Here is a 24,781-nt window from a genome sequence, read left to right as displayed (position 1 = left end):
ACCTGACTGTAAATTACTGCGACTACTGCGCAAATTTCAAATTCAACAATTATGGACATTGCGCTATAGACCTTTTTTTTTCGGAGACCATTTATTTTGGGGAAGGGTGCAGATTGAGGTGTTAATTAAAATATAATTAAAATATAGTTAAAATATACATAATTTAAATATAATTAAAATATAATTAAAATATACATAAATAACATAATTATAAAATATACACAATTATACATAATTGCTAAATCTCATAATATACATATTTGAACAAGGTATTTCGTTACAAGGAATTTCGTATTATAAGTGTCTATAGTTGACATTAAAGGTACTGGTGTTTCATCTCGGAGACCGGAGTATATTTAGTATCGTGGGATCAGCACCCCAACATTATAAACATTGTTTCATTATACTAAAGGAGATTTTTTAAGTTTCAAAGATGATACCATCAATGTTCCTTAGTCGTTCCTGAGTGAACTTGTCTAATTAATCAATTGAATACCTTATAAAGTGAAACAAAGTATAATTTATATTGTTGAATTTAAAAAAAGAAATTGTTATTACAAAAAAATTGCTTGTTTTTGTTCATCAGTTTTATAAAAAAAAAAATCTCCTGTTTCCAATTTTTTATAACTTTTTATTATAATATAAATCATCAAGTTTTGAAATACAAAATAAAAACAAAGTTTTAATTATTAAAATTATCAAAATTTAGAAATCAATTATCAAAATTATAAATAAAGTTCAAGCCTTTTTTTTAATTATTGATAATTAATTAGGATATATATATACATTTATATACTGTATACTGTAAGTCTGTAACTAATAATAATAAAATTATAATAATAGAATTAATTCTTATTATTATCCCCTTTAAACTTTTTTAACGAAAAATCAATAATATCTATTTATAACCTGAAAGATTTCTTTTAACGATCTGAGTCATGTGATTTTTTTTTTTTGTCTGAATACGTTTAATACGTTTATGGCCAGAAAAAGATTATGAATTTATGTCCCAACCATTTTTGGTCTTTTTTTTTTTTATTTGTAAACCATTTTTAATAAAAATTAGGTTCCACAAGAGAATTTTTTTTTTTGTAATTATGAATCCCATAGAAAATATTTCCGAGGTCTCACTTCGTTCACAATTTAAGAAACTCGTTGCTTAATGCGGGTAAGAGATCTTGTATTACCAATACGATTTAACTCACAATTCGTTGCTTAATGCGGGTAAAACATCTTGTATCACCAGCACGATTTTTTTGCGCCAAACTTCGTGTGCTGCCAACACGTCTAATAGATTTATTCTTTGTTTGGATCGATGATAAGTACTTGTATTATCACTAGATGGTAAATTGTATTAATTTTGATAAAACCAATTATAAATTCTATGTATTAATATTTAGAATTCTATAAATAATTAAATATACAAAATTAAACTCGTATTCCAAAAAAAAAAAATGCCAAGAATATACAAATTGATATCTTAAATTGTTAAACATTATAAATCAATATATATATATATATATATATCATTAAAAATTGTTTTTATATTGTCTAATAAGCATTATATACTATATAAAAATTTTTCAGGGTCAATATTTATATTTATATCTGAAAGTCTATTTTAAATCAAATTTGAAAAATTGACATCTGAAAAAAAATCGTTCAAATAATCAAATAATCATTATAAGGAATTCTTTAAAATAATAAAGAATTTTATTTATTTTATTTAATTGATTAATAATGGAAGTAAAATGTAAAAGTTTTTTTTTTTATTCTAATAATTATAATTTTTATCATTTTTCTTTTTATTCCTTTTTTTCTTTAATCAATTCAATTAATTATAATTTTTTTGTTTTTTAATAAATAATTTTAATATAAATTCACTGTTTTCACATGTAGATAATCAATTTTAACAATCACAACAATTCTATACAACTATTTTTTACGGCCTTTATTCTTTTTCCCTATACAACATTTGTTTTTTTCTTTAACCCGACTTTAATCTTTTTTTTTTATAATCTTCACATCCACAATTTTCTCTTCTTCTTTAAAACAATGGCGACATTTTACAAAAAAAATGGTAAATGTATTGAAAGAAAAAATAACGGTTTCAACGATACTATTACATGGATTCCAATGGCTCCAATATCTAATCAAAAGCGGAACAAAATAATCGCCCGGTGATGACACTATGATAGAAGACGTATGTACTGTATATCTGATTATCTCGATCTAATACAGATACTTAACTTAATAAACTTTAACTATTTCTAGAATTAGAAGAAAAGGATGGAAACAAAACATTTGTCATGTTATTGGCATACTTTATTATATGACTATAATAATACCAATAACGGTTTACCATATCAAAAAAGATGTAAAAAATTTTTAGAATTATTCCAATGGATAAATGATGCTAGAACCCAAGCTGCTTCTATTTTAAATTATTATGGGATGACTTAAATATGTAATTTGCTTAAATATCATCCCGAAATAAGGAACATTTGAATCTTGTGTTCATTGGGTATATAGAATGGGTATATAGAAGCAATTATTCCTTTAATGTTTTTTATTAAAAATGTACAACGGACAATGCTTCTAACAATGATACCTTACATGATTATCACTATGACAGGACAAATCCAAGAACGTACAGTTCTTATTCTTCAATATACAGCATGCAACCAAAAAAGTTGCCATCTTTGAAAATAATATTTTTTATATAATTAAACATTAAAATACTTTGTTCTTTGCATTCTATATATTTTTATTGATTTATTATCATTCTAAAATAAAGATTTTTGCAAAAAAAAAAAATTGTCTATTTGCTACAATACTTATAAATATATATTACACAAAATTTAAAATCTGACCTCAAAGGCTCAAGCAATTTTGGCTCGGTAAGTTGGCTCGGTAAGTTTAAGAAAAGGATTAAGAAACTCAAATAATTCTTTTGTTTCAGCAGGATTATTAACCCAGTGTAAATTTTTTTTTTGGACAATAATCTAACAATAAAATTATCATATTCAATTAACAAAAAAAAAACATATCAAGAAGCAAGTATTTCTCTTCATATTATTGATTATAATATCGTAATTATAAAGTTAGTAGATATAACTGAACTACAAATAGCTAATATTAATATACTACGCAAAAAGTACTTTTATATAAAATAAATTTTTTACATCCCATCAACTCTATGGCATTTCCAAAATATTTAGCGGCCAATGAACCTTTGTGATATTCAACAAATGCTTTCATTCCACGTACTTCATGTTCATACTCAGACAAAACTTCTTGTGACGATTCGGGTAAATTATCAACGCTTAAATCCTCCAATTTCAAATCATGATCTCCGGTAAAAATGGGATAGCTTCCATCCCTTTATTAAATAGATCCTGTATTTTTCTTTGATGTTGATCCCATCTAGACACATATTCTTCAAAACTTTTATCTTTCGCATTATCTTCCATGTTCTTATCTTCATTAACTATTCCTTTAACGAGAACGTCACGATAAGAAAATATGTTAGTATAATCCACACTAAATTTTATTAACAATACCAAAATTCAAATTTCCATTTAATGACGTATCACCATCACTGTCAGATTCCACGGAGCTATCATTATGGTTAGTAATCAAGTGTTGGCTTAGTGTATCAAAGGAACTAAACCGCTAATTGCAAACTGGGCACTAAATATGAAAAAAAAAGATCAATTCGATTATTTCAGTCATCCTTGTAGCTTATAAAACAAAGTAACAGGTAATATATATATTTTTTTTGGGGGTCCTTACCTTAAATGGTCTTTGTCGAGCATGCTTATGCAAATGTCCTGCAAGATACAGTACAATAATAACTTAATATAATTTCTATAGGCTAGCAAAACAACAATGTATTTTTTATACCTTTTAATTCAATAATATCACTTTGACGATTCATGCAACCTTCCCACGGACATGTATAAAATGAGTCTACTGAATCAGGTTTGTCGTAAAAATTGATGATATGTTCATCGATATGAATTATAAGTTCCTCTCGAGTTTTAAAGCGACATGTTGTTGGATGAGCAACTGACCATTTGCAGACGAATGGCATTGGAACAATACTTTTGGACATGGTATTTTGATCATACAAATAAAACTGAAGATTCAATTTGATTAATGCTATTATTTATATAATTACAAGTTATACAATCATGTGGCTCTATTATTTTTATACATAAAGGATAAAAGTCATTAAAATCATTAAATTTCAGATTTTAGTTTATAATTTGATTTTATGATCCAATTTACGATATAAAGTTTAATCAAAATTTTAAGATTTAACTGGATTATTTTACCAAATCAGATTTCAATTCAATTACATATTTATTATAATGATGATTATTATTGTATATACCAATTAAATTTTTAATTGTTAGTTATATACTAAACTATGAAGGATGAAAAGATTATATTATTTGACATACAATATATACATTTATAAACAAATTATTATCAAAATATATATTGATTTATATAATGCTCAATCTTTAATGACTATTTGAATATTAAATCCCCTGTCGCACTAAGTGTCACTCATGATCACCTTCATACTAATTTTTAAAAATTGCGAGTGATTATCTGAGTTTATAAATGACCGGGAATCTTCGTTTAGTTATTTCCTGGTCTCATATAGATAGCCGGGAAATTACTAATTTTAGTTTAAAATAGTTAACATAGTTAATATTTAATGAGTGACACGCTCCAGGAGATTACCCATTTATTTCATGGGAAGGGGAACATTAGGGTTTTTTTCCCTTCGGGAAAAAAAACCCTATTATTCCCAACTCCCCATGAAATAAATAATACTAATGTCAACATATCCCAACATTAACTCTAATCCGATTTCAATTTGATATTCTGGATAGAATAAAATGGTCGTCAGTTTATGCATAGAAGAGTCAGAAATAAATTAACAATATTGGCCTTAGTAAAACTCACCGAAAGTATGTTCCCCGACTAATAAGGTCCTCGAAATTTCTGAATAAAAAAGAGATTAGCTTTACAAGCTATGAATCACTCCCTTGCAAATGCACAGTCACAGTCCTTAATTGTGAAGTTATTTTTCGTCAACACTTTTTAAACTGCGATAGGTTCATGCTCGGAGAAAATAGCACGACGGCTTGGGGTCGGAATAAGAAAAAAAAAGTTGTATACGTAAAATCTTACATCAGAGAAACTTAATTACACCAGATTATCGTTATGACATAATTTAAAATTAATTTTATTGGCTACTAATTGTTGTTGTACAACCGAAGAATTAATAAATACCTCATGAATGCAATCTGAGTAACGATAAAATCGTATGAATCACTTTTTTTCGCTTGCCGATAAATAAACTGTTTTTTTTACTATGCTTATATCATTATATAAACTTTTTTTTTTACTATTATATCATTATATTATATTTCGTGTCACCAATTAAGAGTTTATAAAGTCATTTTTATAATTAATCCCGATGTATATAAAGTATATACTGTATATACCTTAGACTTCTCTCAAACTTTCTCATTTCTTAAGCAAATTATCTGCTCAAATTTTTTCTAAAAAAAAACTAATCGCTTTTACAGAAACAAAATGATGTTGTCGCTTAATTGTTTGATTCTAGGACAAGCTTCCAAAAAAAGTCTCACTGAAAATATTGGCGAAACATATGAAGATGATAGTGGTGTTGTAATCGAATTTTCTAAATTTACAGTTTGTAACTTCAAAGAGAAGCTCTTCCGTAGAGAAGAAGTAAAAGTTATAGTTCAAAATACTGGTAAAATGGATCTTTGGAAAGTTGACGGCAAGAAAGTTAATGAAGAAGAAAACAATCTTAAAGAATTTACTGAAAGTGACATCAAAGATAAACTCGGAGGCGAAAAGATGATCCCTCAATTCCCGCTTGAAGATTATTTTAAGGCTAAGGAAACTAATATACGGGACATCCATGTCTTCATTGTTTCCACCTCCACTGGTAAGTGTCTCCCAACGCTTTACCTCTCGAACAAGAAATTTGCAGTAACAAAATATTGATTTGGTCTGACGCACGAATTTCTGTTATTTATTTAATATCGGATATTCCAGATTATTACCCACCAAAAAAGCGCCGTAGAATAATCAAAGGTATGTTATAACAATTTTAAGCGCCTATCTTTTGTGCTGAACACAATGCTAATCTTCACTTTCCAGCTCAGGATGTGCCGAGTATGACATGGAAAGAACAATCAGAGGGTAAGCTTTTCCTTAAAAGCTTGTTAATCAATTAATTACTATTTTTATTAACATATATTGTACAATAAAGCATTCAAAAGCGGTTTAAATGAACCTCCCATAATAATCGACAATGGAGTCTATTCTCTAGACGAATCAGAATTTAAAAAGTTTGTGACTTCGGGTACTTTCGTCGATAAATCTCTTTTTATAATGGAATTCATGATCTTTGGACAACGGGCCAATCTGGTTACTCGCCCTCGTCGGTTCAGAAAATCAACCAATCTTTCGATGCTTGAAACTTTCCTTTCAACGGATTATCCTCCATTAAATTATATACCAGATTTAAAAACATCGTTGTTTGGGAAATTAAAAGTTGCTAAATTCGAATGGTTTGCGAAGTTGAACTACAAACAGTGGCCCGTAATTCACATTAGCTTCAAGGTAAGCAAGCCTGGTGTAACCTACTATTACATAAATAGCTAACAAGACTTACTTTTACTAGGATCTTGGAAGTGAATCCTGGGAACTAATGCTGGGCAAAATAAAGGAAAGAATTTCAGATCTATACGGAAAACATCAATACCTTATTGACATTCTTCCAGAGTATAATAAAAAAGATTTTGTGGCAGTACTCGATAGAGAAACAACAGGGGTGGCACTTTGGTCAAATGCTCTTTCTTGTTTAGCACGTTATCTTAACGAGTGCTTTGGCAAGAGTTCCGTTATTCTAATCGACGAATACGACTGGCCTATGGAAAATTCAAGAGGATTTTATGATAAATCTGACGATTTTTTTAGAACAATGTACTCAAGTATAGCTAAGGTAAGCATATGTATTGTAATTAACTGATTGCATACATGCTTGTTAAAACTATAAAATTTCTATGCAGGAAAATAGGAACGTGGATAAGATCCTGTTTGTTGGGACTTTCCCACTAAGACAATCAAGCTTTCTTTCCGGATTAAACAATGTAGTGGCCTATCCAATGCATGAAAGACCAAACCATTCTGGCCGTGCTATTTTTTCTGATACATTTGGATTCACCGAAGAGGAAATTAAGCATTTGCTAGAAAAAAAACATCAAAATAAAAAACTTAAAGAGCTACGCCTTTACTATAATGGATACCGAACGAGCACTGGAGTTCACATTTATAACCCACATTCAGTAATATCGTGTCTAGAGAAAAATGAAATTGATAATTATTGGATCAATAGCGGTTCTGCAACCACATTTGTAGAAATCCTAAAAAAGTGCGAGTCAGGAGTCAAAGATCGGCTCCATAATATAATCTATTCCCATTTCTTCTGTCAGGATCAAGATGTGATTGAGTCTGTAGGCCAAGATGAGTCTGTAGTAAGTCTAGATGTGGTTTTAGTGCCATATCTCCGATACAATGACCTTACGAAGCCAGAGATAAACTCATTATGTACTTTATTATACTATAGTGGTTACTTGACTATGGTTCCAGGATCTTATATTATGTGAAATGTTAAACTAGTAATCCCAAATAGAGAGGTAGCATGCCAATGGATTTTGTGGATTTTTGAGGTTATCGGTATGGAATATACGAAGACAAATGAAATATACGAATCATTGTTTAAAAAAGATATTGTTACATTTTGTAACAAATTTCCATTGCTCTATATGGAGTTAATGTCTTGTTTTGATATTGCTGGTCTCAAAAAAGGTAAATTACATGAAACCTGGTACCATATATTTGTTCTCGGAACACTCGCTATGTATCATGGCGTTGAATACCGGGTTGAATCTAATCGCGAAGCTGGGGATGGCCGTCCAGATGTCCGAATCATTCCAATTAACCAAAATAAAACCGATAGCATAACGTATGAATTTAAGCGTACTGAAAATGAAGACTCCGATATAATGAAACATGCCACCAAAGTAGCACTAGATCAAATTTTTGACAAGTGTTACCGGATGAGTCTTCCAAATCATGTTAAGGAAATAGTTGAAGTTGGCATAGCCTTCTGTGATAAAGTAGCTTTTGTCTCAGCCCGTTGCCTAAAACGTAAGAAAGAAATAATTACAAAGAATGAAGATTGGGAAGTTGTTAGTGAATGGGAAACTGGAAAGGTGGAATAATGAAAAAGTAGGAACCATTATCACATTGCATTACTGCGTCTGTCAAATTAGTCGTTTACATACTAATTTTTATATAGTTTATTGCAAATTGTGCACTTCATTAATTAATTATATTACTCATTTTTTAGTTAGTAAAGTTGTAAATTAGCATTTATTGAAAATTGTAACAATCAAATAAAAATTAGCAGAGATAGAAGATAAAACAATACTTCTGACTCGCTACCTTTATATTTTTGCATTCACTCAGTCACATTTACAGTGAACATCTTTGATCACAATTTCCTCTTTTTTAATGCACGTAAAACTGAGTATATGCAGACAATTGCTTGTTTTCTCATCTAACTAATGTTACGGCACATTTATTTTTTTAATTTCCGAATCGATAGAGTATGTAACTAGGTTATCCATTAAAACACGTACGTTGTCGCATTATTACATCATAGATGCAACCGTGAAGAATCTTCACGATAGAAAATCACGTGAGTATTCGGGTCAAAAATTCAGAATTAATAAAACGTTTCTTAAGCATCCACATCTCCATCTTTTTTTTTACAGCAAATAAGAGCTTTGACAACTTGAACAAGGTTTCCTTTCACTGTCTAGCGTACGTTCTATGAAGTACCATTTTCCGTATCTGTCACAATCCTATACTTTAACCATATCGGCTTGATCGGCACGTTTTTTCATAACCTAAAATAATCACGTGTGCCTCCGTTCCAATTTATTTACCCCAGTATCACCCCATGTGATTTAAATTTTTGGCCAAAACTAACCAGCCAGAATTATAAAAATTATTTTTATTTTTTTTTTTACGAAAAAATTAAAAAAAATTAAATTTTCTTTATAAATAATTTTATAATTAATAATCACGTTTAATTATATTTAAGAAAATAAATTTATTATAAGTTCTTTAATTTTAAAATATACAAAAGCAAATTTAATATATTAATTTTTTTTTGAATTTTCTTTATATTTCGTATATACTATTATATTTAATTAAATTTTAAAAATTTGTTTTATAAAAAATTGTGAATTATTAATTTACATTACCTTGTAATTAAATGCTACACTCTTTTCAAGAAAATTTCAATTGAAAAATAATGTGTTATACGAATGATCTTTAAATGTCTGAAACATTGTTTGTCTTCGTTTATATAAAGTAATTTCAGACAGCATTTTTTCCAATGGTTTAAAATTATTTTTGATCCCTTTTGCCCATTTTAAATTTCTTTTGCTCTGTTGATCTATTCAAAAAAAATTTAATATAATTATCTAATTAAATAATAATAATTAATAATATTACCTTTAAGAATTTCAAGTACTTTTTCTGTTGTATCAACAAGTTGATTATATAATTCTTCATAAGCTTGTAAGTTATTGGCTTCAAATATATTATCACCTTCAAAATCTTCAAATCTTGTCATAAATATTCTGAAATTATCTATTTGTATTGGTAACATATTAAGAAAAGAATACTGATAATGACAGTAAACCTCATCAAAAAATTGAATAGCTACATTTCCCTTTTTTTGTATAAGATGTTTACAAATAAAAAATTGGCTAATAAAAAATGCTGGACAGCTATAAATTCAATAGTTAACATCAGTAAAATATGCACTATTATTAAGTATTCTTGTTGCAAGCTCCTTTCATTTTCTTTTGAATACTTTTCTCCAGTTAGCTTTTTTCCTTTTTACTACAAAAATTTGTTCAAATTTTTTTTTATTGTGTGGAACTACTTGTTCCATAATGACAAATATAACTAAATCTAAACATGAACAAAAAAATTTGTATAAAAAATCATGCTTTAACACCTTTCAGTATGCTTCAACAAACATATTGGTTTTAAAAATAGAAAGTTTATTACAAAACCATAAAAACCAACAATCTGAATTGTACCACTCATTTTACAAGTAAATCCAAAGCTAAGGTAAAGAATTTTGCTTACAAAAATTATAAATTTCTTCAACTGCCATCTTCCAAATAGAAGCTGAAAAAAGAAACTGCCCATCTATATATTATTGTATTTATGAAGGTAATCATTCATCATCTTCCATATTAATGGTCTTATTTTCTTTGAACAGAAAACTATTTTTTCTTTAGTTAGACTTGGACTAAATAATAATCAATAAAAGAAAATTGCTGCTGTGCTGTTGAGGTTTTTATTATTTGCTAGTTTTGTTTATTGTTGACTTTTGCCATGCCAAAGGCATAATTGTACTTTAATACCATTTCAGATAAAACGAGTAGCAAAAATTTGCGCAAAATCTTTATTGGTAATAAAAAAATCTGGTTTAAAACCACAAGTTTTTAATTGAACTAGAAAGTCAATTATAACTTCAGTTCATACACCATTACCACAATTTCCATTATTTTTAATGAATAAATAGGCTAATGGAACTCCAATTCCATTAACTTCAGCATGTACAATATAAAGTTCAAATTTTAAATTATTCGTATTATCTAAATTTATAAAAATAAAAGAAATTGTAAAATTTTAACAAATATTTTGAACAAAATAAGTAAATAAATATATTTATAAATACATATATAATATTTTTTTAAAGTTAATATAAATAATGTAATTTCTAATTAAAATTTTATCAGAATAATTACTTATATATAATGTCAACACCAATCTTACGAATTTTAAACTGGAAGTCTTGCAGTATATTTCATAATTTAGTTAAAAAGTTAAGTGCCTTGGGATTTTCTTTTTGAAATATAATTTGATATGATTTTTTTATAAGCCACTTTTCTGCAAAAATAAAAAAATCTTCATCTTGTTTATATTGAGTTTTTTTAAGCTCAACCTATCAAAAGTGGATTTGCTTTTGCCGGATATTTATATTTAAACCACAATCAACAAACCTTTTATATATTTCATGTGAAAGCGAATCAATATTGTCTAGTATAAAATTGTTTAACTGCTAGTGAAATTGTAATATTTGGTTATACTGGATGTAAAATATGATAAATTTCTATATCAGAAAAAGTGGAATTTTCATAAATAATTATTTTAACACACCTCTTATAAGCAAACCGTTCTATTGATCATTTATTATAATGTTTATTGCTATTGGAATTCTTATTTAATTTTTGTTTTAAACAATTTTTTTGGGAACAATAATAATAAAATGTTTCAGATTTTCTTTTTTTGATTCATATTTATAATGATATCTAAATTAATATATATAAAATACAAGTTAATAAATAAAAAAGAAATTTTTTATATAACATGTAGAAAAAAATGAACTTACACCTATGTATATTCATCTATATCAATTATTATAGAAACAATTTTACTTGTCCATTCTTTGAAATTACAATTACCTTTTAAAGTATTGATATTCGCAATATAAGAAAATTTAAATTCTAAATTTTCTTTGTTTTCTTAATTTTCATTATTTTTTTTATTGTCAAATGAATCTGCCAAAAAATCATGAAAATCATCAAACTTAATTATTATTTGATCATCATTTGTAATAATTTTGTTGATATGCTACCTTATTTTGAAGGTGACATGTATTGCAAGTACAATAGAATTTTCCATTAGTAGTAAATAAACTAGAGGGAAAATTATTTTCACAACCATTGCAATACTGCTGCTTGTTATTATTATTGTTGGTTACAAGAGGTTTTGGGTTCATTATAACCTATTATAGATTGGAAAATATAAAAAATCAATAAATAACACTATTAAAATAAATAATATATTAATATATATGGCTAAACAGATAAGAAAGTATATATTCTAACTATTACAAAATTTTCTATAAAACAAATATAGCAATACAATTAAACTATTATACAAAAAAAGTTTTTTTCTTTGTTTTAAAGAAAATTATTATTACTTCTTTTAACAATAATAAGCATATTATAAATTTCCTTTTTCTCTTAACTATACATTACCTTTTAACAATGTTTATTTCTTTTAATACAAAGAAAGAAATGGAATAAAAAAAATAATAGAGAATAAAGAAAGTAATATTTTAATCTAAACGCTAAAAGATAATGTGGCTGCAAAATTGTTTGTTTATTGTAGTACACACTATTGTAAATTGTGTGTTATTGATCAATATTTTAATGATAATTTTGGTTGGTTAATTCAGGCCAAAATTTCAGATTACGTGGGGATGGAAAAATTTTGTAGTGATACTAGGGAAGATTTCCAATTTGGAATGCAGATCACTTTTACCAATTATTAATACATGCAAAAAATAAATACAAATGTTCAGGACTCTGCCATCGATACATGACGTCTATATTAATATACATGATTATTTTTTTAAACAATAACCTTCTGCTCTAATCTTTTTTTATCAGATTCTTCATTTACACATTCCAGCTTATTCTTCAATAACCCAATGATGACCTCCATAATCTACTTCATGTTTTTATGCAAATCTTTTTTTTCTTCAATCCTTCCTTCAAAGCAGATTCTAAAAATCAAATATTGAAGAAATCCTTGATATTCCATCTGAGGTAAAGAGATTAAATAATACTACAAATATAAAAAATGAAATTGAAAAAACCATCTGAAAAGAAAAGAAAATCCAACTAAAACTCACAAAAAATTTGAAAAGAAACTAAAAGAAATACAAAGTATAAACCTAAAAAGAAATCCAAAAAAAAAACTAATTAAAAAACAAAGAAAATGAACTGGTTATTAATTGCTGTAAAGATCTGAAATTCTAAAAAACCTGAAACTTACTATTTATTAAAACATCAAAGAACCTACAAAAAAAAAAATGGTTAATTAAACAAATAAATAAAGCTAAAAAAAACTTACTGTATTAAAAGATCAAAGTTTGAAACATTAAAGATGATGTTTTGATAAATAAATAATATAAAACATTATGATAGTTATGACCAGGTTTTTATAATTAATAAATTTTTATATAAATTATCAGGTTAAATCACTTCAGATTAAAATTAGTTTTATATATTAATTAATATAATATTATAAATTTTAAATTTAATTTTACAATTCTTTTTATTTTCTAATTTAATATTTATTATATATATATATATATAATGAATTTATTTTTCATCTTAAATGGCTAGATAAGATTTAATATTTCTTATCTCTTAAATTATAAATGTCAAAAATAATATTTATAACTTTTTTTAAAATATTAATTGCTAATTTACCTAAGAACAGCACTATTTATTAATGATTTTATAATAAAATTCAAAGAAAAATTAAAAAATTTATTTTGCATTATTTTGTGATTCAGCAATTGGATTTTAATAATATTTTATAGCTCTCAGTATTCTTTTCAAAATAAAAAAAAAAAGATTTTTGAAATTAGACTAATACATCATAAAGTAAACACAAAAAATCATTTTTTAGAACATACTGTAGCATACAAAACACATCCAAAAAAATAGTTTTTTGCAATTATCTCATGATATATCAGTCCAATTTTAAAGCTTTTTTTTATTTTGAAAAGAGCATTGAAGGTTACAAAATAGTTAAAGGTTCATCAAAATTTAATCACTAAATTACAAGATAATCCAAAATAATACTTTTAATTTTTTGTCCTAAATTTAATTAGTAGTTGAATACTGATCTTAGGCAGATCAGCAATTAAGTAAATTTGTAAAGCAGGTAAAATTACTTATAAATTATAATTTTAAAGATTATATAAAGTTTATATTAAATTTTATTTTAAAAAATTTTTTTGTTAAAAATTACATTATTTCTTTTTTGAAAATGATCAGCAAATAATTAGTATAATATTATTTTTATATATTAAATTCAAGAGAATAGAAAATTATCTGAATGAGAAATAAATTTCATATTATATATATATATATATAATATTTTTATAAATTTAAATATAACTAAAAAAATAATTAATAAAAAGATAAAGTAAAATAAAAAAAATAAAATAATATATAAAAAAAAGATTTAATATTTTTTTATATATACAATATGTTATTCTGCAATTTTTATATAATAATTTGCTAATTTTTGCCAAATTTTTTAATTCTTAATTTTTTTAATTTCTTTACATTTTAATAAGGCCATTCCAAATTAATTTTTAGTTTAACATCCTTCCCTTCCCTCTATTTTTGAAATTTTAAAATAATTTAAACACATATGTTCACATATGTTTAAAACATCCCCTCTCTTTTCTGAAATTGAATGTACCAAATATTTCTGATTTTACCAAAAACTTCTGAAAATTTAATATGTTTAAATATCATGTTTGTTTAAATTATTCCCTCCTCCCCCCTTGAAATTTTTCAGCCAGAAAGGATATTAAACTAATTATTAATTTGGAATGGCCTAATTTTTAATACAATACTTTGTATTATACTATTAGATAAGTTTAATATATTGAATATTAATATATAAAAAAAAAATTTTTATTAAATTCAGTATAATAAAATTTTACAAGAAATTTACTAAAAGTATTAACTTTTTCTAATATATTTATATTATTTATTAAATAAAAATTAAAAATTTTTTAGGAAAACTTTTTAAATATTTTATATATATAACCAGAATTTAAAACTTTCATATATACTAATAATACTATATTGCTATATTTAATATAATTTAATTGGACTGTTGATATACTAATATATTTATAATTTTTTTATTATTTCATATATGACTTGATCCAATAGATCCTACAAAACAACAAGAATAGTAACAACAGTGATATGATTTGAGAAGAACCATTTGTTGAGATCATATTTGAATATTTTGTAATTTCAATATTCTAAATCATTTTGATAATCATAATCAATCTGCATAAAATACATATGCATAATATACATTAGTCCTGTTCATTGCATTTTCCGGTCATATGCAAGATAAACCGACAACAGAACAGACCGGAAATGAACTACACTACTTAATCTCTAATTTATGACAAATGGGTGATTTGGTTTAAATTTTATATTAGTGTTCTTATGATCATAATAACTTCAATGAATTAAAATTTGAAGTCATAGCTGCATTTGAACAAACTTTATTATTAGTCATGTGGAATGCGTGATCTATTTATCTATTTTAGGAAAGTACAAACTTCCGTATGACGGTTAAAAAAAGTAAAAAAAGAAAGAAAAAAAAAAGAATTGAAAGGGCATAAATTCATCCAATAGAAAAAAAATATTTTTTTTTTCATTCGTATCACAAAAAAGAAAGTTCCGCCATTTTGATCATAAGAAAAATTTTTTTTTTTTAAAAAAAAAACTTTGAACTTTTTTTTGCAAACTTACTCTTTTTTTTCTCTATAATAAAAATCCCTTTCTAAAAAATTTTTTGATAGCGTCTAAATTCTTTATTTCACTTTGATTGTTCATTCTTTGATGTGTTTTAATAGAAAGAATATCGAAAAGAACTAAAAAATTTATGTGATCATATGTCTTCTAAACTATTATAGTAGCATCTACAATGAAAATACCTTGATAGATGATTTAATACAATAGTAAATAATAAATCCAAGACAAGAAATGTTCGTAATAAATGGGAGTATGATGGAGGTGATAAGTGGTGTACGACATTCCATGCGATAAAATATTTTGGTTATGATAACGGCCAAAATTATATAATGCGAGCCAGAGGAAATGATGACTTAAGAGCAATCAATATTAGGAAATAATTGAACAGATGAATTACGTGGATGTTTACATTAAATATAATACTTTCATTATATCGTCATAAGATTCTTATTCTTCACGTTTGATCGTGAATTAAATATTTTAATACTTTCAAATACCTTCTAAGAATAGGAAACACGTCAAATCAGTTATATGTAAAAAAACGCGAATTACATGGAATTTTTTAAAAGGCAAATATTATAGAAATGATAATTGGCGAGATTTTAAACTTGTCCAATTTATCAATTTATCCAAATTTAGATAATTCAAAAATATGGACATATTAACAATATGATAAGTGGTTGTACAAAGATTTTTATAGGCACCCATAGATTAAATGGTATTCAGGCTATTATAATGCATAATCTAAAGGAAAAAAAAAAATGAATGAACGCGTATTAATGTTTTTATCCAAAGTTTATGCACGTCCAAAAAAAATAATAAATTTTTTTTAGCCAGCAATTCGGAATTTTTATTCTCAAACTCCGAACAATTTGTTTTTTATTCAATTGATTTATTCTTTTGGAATTTTGGCGTACTATTTGATTTTTATGGATTCAATCAAAATTCCCCTTGCTATATTATATTCAAGAATTCTTGCATTTTTTCATTGTTTACTTATCCTTGTAAACAAAGAAACTTTATTTTGGTGTAGTTGTAAAAAAAAACTTGCATATATATAACTTACATAATAATGCAACGCGCGAAAATTGAATAATAAAATTAACTTGGAATCATATGAAAGTGAACTTTACGAAATATATGAGTATAATATATGTATAATATATGCAGCCTTCCGTTTATTTGGTTATATTTATTATTTTCTTGCGTCATATAACATAACAATCATGTATTGAGTTCACGCGAATAGCATTAAATAAGAATGAGTTGTATGGGTTGTCTTTTAATTTTCTTTTTATAAAAAAAAAAAAAAAATATGAAAAATTAAAAAAAAAAAAACTCTCGTATAATATACGTAAAACATTTACGTTTTACGTAAAAATGGTTTTCGTAAATCATTACAATCGCACACTCTTTTTTTTTCACAGTTAACGATTTTCAATTTTTTTTCTTCCGTAGTAAATGAACTACTTAAATCATTTTATAAAATTTTATAAAATTGTAGCATTTTCTCAAGGCCAATCACTTATGGCCCTTAAAGTCGTAAAATTTTATAAAATGTATTTTATTTTTTCTTATTACTTTTATAAATCAAACGATTAGTATATATTCAAGTCATTAAAATGACAAACTCAATATTGCAGCATTGCAGCATTCTAATGCAATTTTATTGAAATTTAAATATATAGAAAATTTGAAATTTAACAATATTAAGTTTAATAATTTTTTTAAGAGTATTCGGGGATATACATACAACAATTATTACATATGATTAATTTGTTAAAATAATTATGAATTTAAGATTTTTATGAATTTTTTTTCGTAAATTTTGTTTTTTATATGCAAAAAATTTCGTTGGATTTTATTTTAAATAAAGATATAGTCTCCGCATTTAATTACAGTCAACTCTTCTTACAACACCGTTTAACGAAGTAAATTTTATAAACCGTATATGAAAAATGCCCCTTTTAATAACGAATTTTCTTTTATAACGAATTTTTGTTTTTGCAATACGAAATACAATTATTATACAACAATATACCATAATATACCATTTTCCCATCATATTAATGAATATTCTTATAACGAAGGCCTGATCAGCCCGGACGTCCACTTCGTTATATTAAAGAGTTGACTGTAACATACATTGCATAACTGCCGGAGTTAACATTAATGCTATCACGTGCAAGTGCATAACTCCTAAACTCTGGTAAGATGACTACGCCCATATTAAATGTCATCTACAATCTACATGATCGTCAGCGTTATTCCCATGGAATTTATTGACGTCTGAGGTTTTACGTAGGGCAAAATAACTACGAAGATCTTACCTTTTATGAATAATTCCGGTCAAATTTTTACTACTTTTTTTAAATACATACAGACTGACATTATCTTAATTCTGGTCCCGAAGAAATGCTATTTCGGGATACTATTTACAGTATATAATTAATTCTTTAATTATTTTAAATAAAATTAATATGTTTGTTTAAAGCAGAATTGACTGCAATGATGGTCTACAATTTTATTCGAGACATCTTTATTGCTAGGTGGAAAGATTTTGTTTCGTAACTCTCCCATTCTGATACGAAAAAATAAATATGCGGGACAACTATTAATCCATGAGAAATTTCATAACTGCGGATTCATAAAAAAAAAAAGTACATAGCATTTATAAAACTTAGATTTATAATTTATGTCCCCTTTGGAAAATAATGAGATTATTTATATTCATGATTATAATAATTTTATTTAATATTATTGATTAAAGGTATATAATATTTATTATAAGACTTGAAGAGATTTATAATTTTACATCTAAATGATTAATAACACTAATAAAAAAGATGACTAATTCTGTGGTTATTCAGCCCTATAAAAAATTTTTTAGAAAATTGATAACATATCGGAGTTTTTTTGGAATGAAAACTAGAAAAATGATCATTTATCGAAATTTTCCCAGAAAGTAATATCTGGAAGCGGATTACCTAATAAGTCATTTGAACAATTAATATTTTAATACATAGTGATCTCGATATAATAATGGATTCATCATTTCAACTCAGTATTTGTCATATTAAATCCGGCATATAAAGAACAATTAAAATTCTTTATAGGACAGGACTAATACATAACCAAATTATATATCTAAAATGTTCGTTATTTACCAGATATCTACACCTAAATCCTAACCATCGATATTACGTAACTCAGCTTCACTTATTGTTCACGAAATAAAATTTCTTCCAATTTGTTTGCATCTCAGTCTTTCTTATCGCAACTGTATATCCACGACTGCCTTTTCTTTCAGATCAATTCCAACTTTTAGTTAAAAAAAAAAGTACATAGTCTTTTGGAGAATGAACAAGACTTGAAGAGTTTTGTTCTAAAAACTAAAATAATAATTTATTAAATAAAAACAAATGTACATTTTGTAAATTATTCTATAATTGTAAATTTTGCATAATATTTGCGAAGAGCTAACGATTAAATTCAGCAATTTCTAATATTATATTGCATATGTCTTCTTCGAATGAGACTTGGAGAGTCGTCTAAGGTGTTTATAAAGCAATTCTGGTTGAACAATAATATTCCAATTTAAGATCATACCTTCAACCTTTTCCTTAGCCTTCTCTCACATTTTAACGAATAAATTATTAGATAGATATCTGAGATTTTGCCGAATCGAATAAAGAAACACGAAAACGGAATCAAATCAAAATGTCCCTCAACGATTAAAAACGATTTAGTGCGATTCCGTTGGATATGTATTTTAGTAATTATATTAATAAAAGAATTAAATTTAAAATTATATTTGGACATGTTATTTAATTTATTTTTTAGAGAGAGTTTTTCTTTCAAGGTGTGATGAAAAATGGAGCATTTTATTAAAGAATTGTGTTTAGAATTAAATTTTAACATTGTTAATTTATTTTTTAGAGAGAGTTTTTTTTTTTTCTTTCAAGACGACAAAATGGAGCATTTTTAAACGATTAATGCAAAGCTCATAAAATGCATATGGGTACACAAATGTTGCAATCTACCAATGTAAAGGTATTTGGCCTGATTTTGAGAAACAGGAAACCGTAAAATTCTTTTTTTGGTACATCAAACTTTAGAAATTACAATAAAAGCGTTTTCAGTCGTATAATGTAACACCAATAGCCAAAATTCTTAACATTCTTAACTTTAAAAAAAAAATCTTTTTTCAGACCGAATTAAATAATAACACTGGAAAAACATTTGTTGTTATCTTTTTTTATATCATTTATTTTAAGAAAAATTTGGAGATATATAATATTATCATCCCTAATTTCGAATTTCAGGAGTATTGTATCAGAATTTAAATAAGTGAAAAAATTTTATTAAAAATTACCATATATGGTCGAATTTGATGGTTATTTGTTTTTTTTCAAATATTGATGATTGCATGCGCATCAGACTAATTTTCACATTTGGTGAACGTGAATTAAAATTTATTATAGTGACATTTATTAGTATCATATGAGCTAAATATAATATAGTATTGTATTACCTTTAAGTTTTTAATGTTATAATTAAACTACTAAATAAAGTATTAATGGTAAAATCTTTTACAGTACATATTTGACATGATTTTATTTAGTGTTAATTACTCAGGTTATTTACATACAAATTGCTTTTAGTTTTATAATAATTTTTTTAATTAACTGTATATTTAATGAGTATAGAAAGGATAGGATCAAATATAAGGATCTATTTCACAAGATTTAATGTAATTATTCTTCATCTAGAATATTATAAAACTCTTTTTATTTTGTCTTATTTCCAAGATTTGACATCATCCAAAATATTATAAAATTCCTGGTATTTATATTGATATTACTTATTTTTTTAAAATATTTACTATAAATTATATAAATTAATATAATACACTTAATTTTGGTATAGTAACATTTAATTTAAATAATAATAAGAGAGAATAAACTTTCAAATAAATTATTTCTGATTTTCTAATTTTCAAAAATTATCAATTTTTTTATTATATTTTTAAATAGAAAAATCACTTTGTTTTATAACAATTTGCTAAATTTAAAGGTTTTACTTACAATTTTACTTTAAATTTAATAAATGTATTTTGTATAATTTGAATGTATTAATAAAATACATTTTGGTAAATATAGTTATACTACTATTTTTTTTTTATATATTATTAATTTATATATTAATAAATAAATTGAAATAAAATATTAAAAATAATAATATTTTATATTTTATATAATAATATTTAATTTGCAATAATATAAAATAAAATAAATTTAAAATAAATTTATATTTTAAAACTGGTATTTTATAATAATTATAAAAAAATATTAAATAATTATAATTATTTTAATTTATTTCTCTAATGAATAAGGATTTATTACTAATATTAATATATATATTGCTAATGAAACTTTTCAGAAAATAATTATTTAAAATTAGTTTGAGTAATTTTACTAGAAAAGTTTTTTATATTTATATAAATATCTATCATTTATAGATTTCTTGAGTTTGAATATAGTTTAAAAAAAATAGAAATACTGTTTACTACTATTATATTTATAATATCAGTAAGTTTAATTAGCAGAATATTAGTACTTAACTACTTATACTAAAAAAATTATTAATAAAATATTGGTTTTATTTAATATTATAATTTTTTAAATTTTTAATATATTTCATATTTAAATTTAAGTTATCTCATAGGATAAGATAAATATAACAATGGTATGTATTATTATTGACATAGTTTTTTAGTTTAAATTTATGTTTATTATCAAAAACAAATTAGTTAATATTTCACATCTTCTCATTTTAAGAAGGTGAAGGTACGTTAATTTTTTAAACATTTGTTCTAAAGGATTCTGCATCATTCCAGCCAAAACTGATACATAAAATATATCTTCACTAAACTTAAAATAAAAATGGACTATTTTTTTAAATAATACTTAAATATATAAATAAATAGAAATAATAAGTATTAGTAAAGAAAAAATAAATATACAAAGAAACTTACTTGTTTAGTTTATTTGTGCCTAATTTATATGCTTCAGAAAACTTAATCATTATAATTTTAAAAACACAAAATAGGCTATAATCTATTTTTATTATCATGCTTAAAATTTCAGTGTTTTTTGGATTTTTTTATTTTTTTATTTTTTTTAAAAAAAAAATTAGCAATATATTTCTTTATTAATAAATGTAAATTATAATATAAGTTAATAAATTTTTAAAATATATAAATATATATATCTAAAAATACATATTCTAAAAATAATATAAAACAAAAAAAAAATAATTAAAAAAAATTGTTTTATTAGTTTTTATTTATTTTTTTTATTTCCTGTATCTTATTAAATACTCTGTTACTGAAATATTTAATATTATTCTATATTATAGTTAAAATTCTAATATATTTAAAATCCTAAATAATTACTATAAGGGAAAACATTTTTTTTTTTTAAAAAAAAATTATAAAAAATTATAAATTTATTTAATTTATTTTATTATATTTAAAATAAATAATTTTATCTATAAATTACTTTCGATTTTAGTAAATAATAGGCTTTATTATATATAATAAATTTAATAAAATAAAAAAATGAGAAGATTGCTTTATTTATTTATTAATTTATAAAGATTAGAGTTATAATAAAAATATTTAATATATTGGATTTATATTTTATAAATTTTATAATAAAATTAGTTAAATATTAATTTATATAATAAAATTTTTTTTATTTTTATATAGTAAAATTATTTAGTATAAATTCATATAAATAAATTTAATATATAATAAGAATTTAATAATAATAATGTTTATTTTAAAAAATCCAGGTTTATATTTTAACTATTACTTTTTTTTATTTGGAAAAAAGTGAATATGTCTATAAGAAATAATTTATGTTTTTAAAGTTTACCATTTTATTTAATATTAATATTTAATTATAATAGATATATAGATATATTAAATATAATAAAAATATTTTATTGTAAAATAAATATTTTTAATTTTAAAGTAAATATGTTTTTGCTATTCTATTATTAATAATTTAATTTATATAATATATAAACTTAAACTGTATTTTTAATTTATATTATATTTTATTAAGCATTAATTATAAAATAAAAAAAAAATTATTTTTTTTTTAAAAAAATTATATAATAAAAAATTTTATAATTAATAGTATTATTTTTAATTATTTTTTTATAGTTTCTTTTTTAATTTATATATTATCATAAATTTTTAATTATATATAATTAAATATTTAAATAATAGGGATATATATTTATCTACCTTCACTATCTTTAATTAACTTATGTTTATTTTTTGAGTTATATTTTGTATTTTAAAACTATTTCTACATACTTTTAAAAATTTATAATTTATAGATTTTTATTTTTTTTTAACATTAAAATTTTTTTAAAAAATTATTTATTATTATTAAAGAAATTTCTACTTATTAAATAAAAAATAAATATATTATTTATTTATTAAATTGGCAGTAAATTTATGTAATTTCAATAATAAAAAATTTATTACCATATATATTTAGTAATTACAAATCAAAAAATTTTTATTTTTATAAATTCTTAATTAATATAATAAAATATTCTTTTACTAATTATAAATAAATCTTTTAAAAATATAATAATTTGATGTCTGAATTATTTTCCATTTTTAAAGGTTCATTATAAATATAGCTAAAGAAGTAATTGTTCCTTTAATATGGCAATTTTATTAATAATAAAATATATACATATTATAGAATTCCCTTTTAATACTAATAAACTGCATTAAAAAAAAAAATTAAAAAATTAAAAAACATAATCTACTATATTGGTTAAAATATTCAGTTAAATATAGTTAAAATATCAAATAAAGGGAAATAATTATTATTTCAAAAGTGTATAACTCCTTAACTTCTCTAAATATGGATCTTCGGGTTACGTAATTTGATTTACGTTCATCTAAAACCACAGTTAAAGGAAAATTGAGTAAATAAGAATACCGACTGCATTGGCATTTGCGCTAATGTACTTTCTAAAAAATAAAAAAGAATTCAGTATTAAGTAATTCTATATATAAAAAAAAAAAATTTAAGTATGTTACCTGGTTTCTTCCAAAATTCGTCTATGAATTCATCAAAAAACTTTACTGATGAAAGAAAATTTTGTAAAATATAAAATAAAATTTGAGTTCAAACTTTCAATAATTCTTATATTATTTTTAATAACAAATAAAAAATCTGTAATATTTAATATATATTAGTATTAATTTTCTAAATATTGAATTTTATTACTTTTAACATATTGAATCATAGTCTTGCGGTTTTGAATCTAGTTTTGCTTTGATGATAGTTTTACAAAAACACTTTTTAATTAATTTCAATATTCCTACTTTTGCCTATTTGATAAATTTCAGTTCCTTGATTTTACAATTAAGGTTTTCGATACCATAAAATTTAAGATTTCCATCCTGAGAATAACGATGCTGATAATGTCAAAAGCAGGATCAGCCTTGAAAGTAAATGTTTTGATAATCCATTCCTAATTATTAAATGCTGTAAAGTAAAAATTAATGCACTGAATGAAATTTGAAATATTCTTCCATTTTATTTTAATGCCACTATCCCATGATCCACTAACTCCAATTTGCTCATCTATATCTAGAATATTTTTTTTACAATTGCTGCCGTTCATGCTCTTTAGAGCAACTAATCCGTCTTTCAAAACATTTGCGGGAATTGTTTCTAGAAATTGCTGGACTTCGAGATGATCTTCTTGTTAGAGAAGAATCCAAAAGATCACCATCACTTTTTACCCTCTCATTCTCATTGATATAATGTTGTGATATATTCACATTTTAAAAAATAATCTATAATCCAATTAAGGTTTTGATAGTTGGTGAATATTGTGAACTTTTAAAGGTTTACATCAGAGCCAGGTTTGGTATCTCAATAAAAACTATCGTCTTTTATCATAGTGCGGATTCATAAAAAAAAGGCATATACTGTTTGTCTCTTGAATAATGAAGAATCTTTTCTAAACATTTGAAATGTAATTCCACAGGCCATAGCTATTCATATTCCTACACATATTCAAAATGAGCAACCTTATATCATCTTCCAAACTTTGGTATCCTTGATTCTCTGCGTAGTAGTAAATATAAA

General features: G+C 23.9%; 4 protein-coding genes across 4 annotated transcripts; 2 read left to right on the top strand and 2 right to left on the bottom strand.

Annotated features, from left to right (window-relative positions):
* Positions 1-3,341: 3,341 nt before the first annotated feature.
* OCT59_022065 (uncharacterized protein) lies at positions 3,342-4,117 on the bottom strand (the record flags this gene model as incomplete). The annotated part of the gene is made up of 4 exons (XM_066146935.1): positions 3,342-3,496; positions 3,564-3,675; positions 3,796-3,833; positions 3,907-4,117. 4 exons carry the CDS (start codon positions 4,115-4,117, stop codon positions 3,342-3,344), a joined length of 516 nt encoding a protein of 171 aa, XP_066006028.1.
* A 1,502-nt stretch (positions 4,118-5,619) lies between these two features.
* Positions 5,620-7,727, top strand: OCT59_022064 (uncharacterized protein; the record flags this gene model as incomplete). The annotated part of the gene is made up of 6 exons (XM_066146934.1): positions 5,620-6,001; positions 6,112-6,150; positions 6,217-6,258; positions 6,329-6,681; positions 6,743-7,063; positions 7,131-7,727. The coding sequence occupies 6 exons, from the start codon at positions 5,620-5,622 to the stop codon at positions 7,725-7,727; spliced, it is 1,734 nt and encodes a 577-aa protein (XP_066006027.1).
* A 72-nt stretch (positions 7,728-7,799) lies between these two features.
* On the top strand, positions 7,800-8,573 carry OCT59_022063 (uncharacterized protein; the record flags this gene model as incomplete). The annotated part of the gene is made up of 1 exon (XM_066146933.1): positions 7,800-8,573. The coding sequence occupies one exon, from the start codon at positions 7,800-7,802 to the stop codon at positions 8,343-8,345; it is 546 nt and encodes a 181-aa protein (XP_066006026.1). The 3' UTR covers positions 8,346-8,573.
* Positions 8,574-9,431: 858 nt separating this feature from the next.
* OCT59_022062 (uncharacterized protein) lies at positions 9,432-9,805 on the bottom strand (the record flags this gene model as incomplete). The annotated part of the gene is made up of 2 exons (XM_025311180.2): positions 9,432-9,589; positions 9,649-9,805. The coding sequence occupies 2 exons, from the start codon at positions 9,803-9,805 to the stop codon at positions 9,432-9,434; spliced, it is 315 nt and encodes a 104-aa protein (XP_025174114.2).
* Between the last annotated feature and the right edge of the window lie 14,976 nt (positions 9,806-24,781).

The sequence above is a fragment of the Rhizophagus irregularis genome, chromosome 30 (genome assembly GCF_026210795.1).
Source record: "Rhizophagus irregularis chromosome 30, complete sequence".
NCBI lineage: Eukaryota > Fungi > Glomeromycota > Glomeromycetes > Glomerales > Glomeraceae > Rhizophagus > Rhizophagus irregularis.
Note: the sequence above shows the minus strand (reverse complement) of the source record. Positions and strands in the feature narration are given on the sequence as shown.